Source organism: Papaver somniferum, unplaced genomic scaffold, assembly GCF_003573695.1.
Source record: "Papaver somniferum cultivar HN1 unplaced genomic scaffold, ASM357369v1 unplaced-scaffold_1412, whole genome shotgun sequence".
NCBI lineage: Eukaryota > Viridiplantae > Streptophyta > Magnoliopsida > Ranunculales > Papaveraceae > Papaver > Papaver somniferum.
In genome coordinates this window covers 1-1689 of record NW_020623402.1, presented here as the reverse complement: position 1 = coordinate 1689, position 1689 = coordinate 1, and the positions used below count along the sequence as shown (strand labels likewise).

The following is a 1689-nucleotide window of genomic DNA, read 5'->3' as shown; positions in this document are numbered from 1 at the left end:
TACCAAAAATAATTATTATTTTAGAAAAGTTATTAACTAGAATTAATTTATCGAAGTTTTAATGTACTATGTTTTGATTTCTCATGATGTCAGTAAGTCAGTTAACAATTTTGGGTTAGACAAGTCCAAGTACCACCACATGGTAATCGCGCATTTGTTTAATCAAAGATTCGACATCCATAATTTTATGGGAACGGAAGTAGAATAGTTGCCTCTGTCCCTTATTTTCCTTCCCAGTCTATCTGTTCCTGAAAGAGGTGGGGTTAAGTTCAATAAACCAATTCCACTGTAAACTAGCTCTAAAGCATATTGGGGATAGCTGAATCCTCAACCAACAAAACCACTGGTAAGAGTAAATCTTATCGCACGCATAAGCTTGGGCTTTATTTTTATTTATTTTTAAGATAAATTAAACTCATTATGAGAATTTTTAAGATAAACTAAACTCATTATGAGAATTTAATGGTAACAAAAAGAAAATAGAACAAGGAGGGGGACATAAAACCATAACCTCCAAGAAAAACATAAAAATAAGAAGAGAAAGATCAGAAATAAAGAAAGACAATATCTCTGATCTCAACATACGCGCTTAATTCGAAGACATATTGCAGAAGCTTCAAATAAATTACCTTGTTTGACCTAGCATATTTTTTCTTAAAACCATACAAAACAAACTCAGCTAAATGATCATTTCGATTAAGGAATCGCTGCTAGTAATACCGTCTTGGTTGGCAATTGTGTTTAGAGTCTTTGTTAACATTTCATAGGAAGGAGGTTTCCTAGCAAGTGTCAACTGTTCAAAAGCATAAGAAATCTCAATGAGCTTTGGTTCTGAACCCCTTAGTCCACCAAATGTGATTCCAATAGGCATTCCATTCGGTTGAAATCCTGCTGGAACGTTGATTCCTGGGTGTCCTCCAATAGCAAGCACTGTTGAGAACCGACTCCCTGGAGTCACGACTGCAAACAAATTGTTTTTATTCATCAGACTCACAAACCCATCATCATCAAGTTTTTTCAGCTTCTCATACACCTTTTTCTCTGCTGCCCCAATGTTTCCACTTGTCTTTTGAGCACCTATAAAAAAGTCTTGACCATATGTAGTTGTTTTCTCCTGATCATTTAATGAAGATGCTCCATTAGTACTGATTTTGTACAACATATAGTAAATAGAAATTCTAACTACTATCTACTTTGTTTATGGAGCAGGAAATGCTAGCAGGAAACTCTCTGAATGGGATGAAAGTGTCAACCATCATCTTATCATTTGATTGTAAGACTATAGGAGACAGATGCATACGTCCAATATACGAGCTAGCATATGCACTTCATATACTTACCAAAGAAGGATTTTTTGTATTGAAGGAGATCACTTCAGCTAACGACCTGACTGGAGAAGAAACTAGTTCTCCTAGGTAAGCATTGAGGGCCACCTTTAGCTCGAACTTCTCTACTTGGGTTTCACCACTTAGAGCGGGATTGAGAATAGTGTTTATGTTGGTGATTGCCAATTTGTCCACTATTACTGCACCTGCTTGCCTATGTTATTGTCGAAAGAAGGAGATCATTAATTATTTGAACAATGTCTGAGTACGTTATTTATATGATAAATATGAACTAGCCAGTAAAACAAATTAATCAGCAGAAGGAATGATTATACTTGAGAGTCTCGATGTGGGCTTCGAAGAG

General features: G+C 35.7%; 1 protein-coding gene across 1 annotated transcript; it reads right to left on the bottom strand.

Moving 5' to 3' along the window:
- Positions 1 to 679: 679 nt before the first annotated feature.
- LOC113335381 (probable amidase At4g34880) lies at positions 680 to 1539 on the bottom strand (the record flags this gene model as incomplete). The annotated part of the gene is made up of 2 exons (XM_026581442.1): positions 680 to 1114; positions 1341 to 1539. Coding segments are annotated over 2 exons (634 nt in total), but the record flags the coding sequence as incomplete, so codon positions are not given.
- Positions 1540 to 1689: the final 150 nt, after the last annotated feature.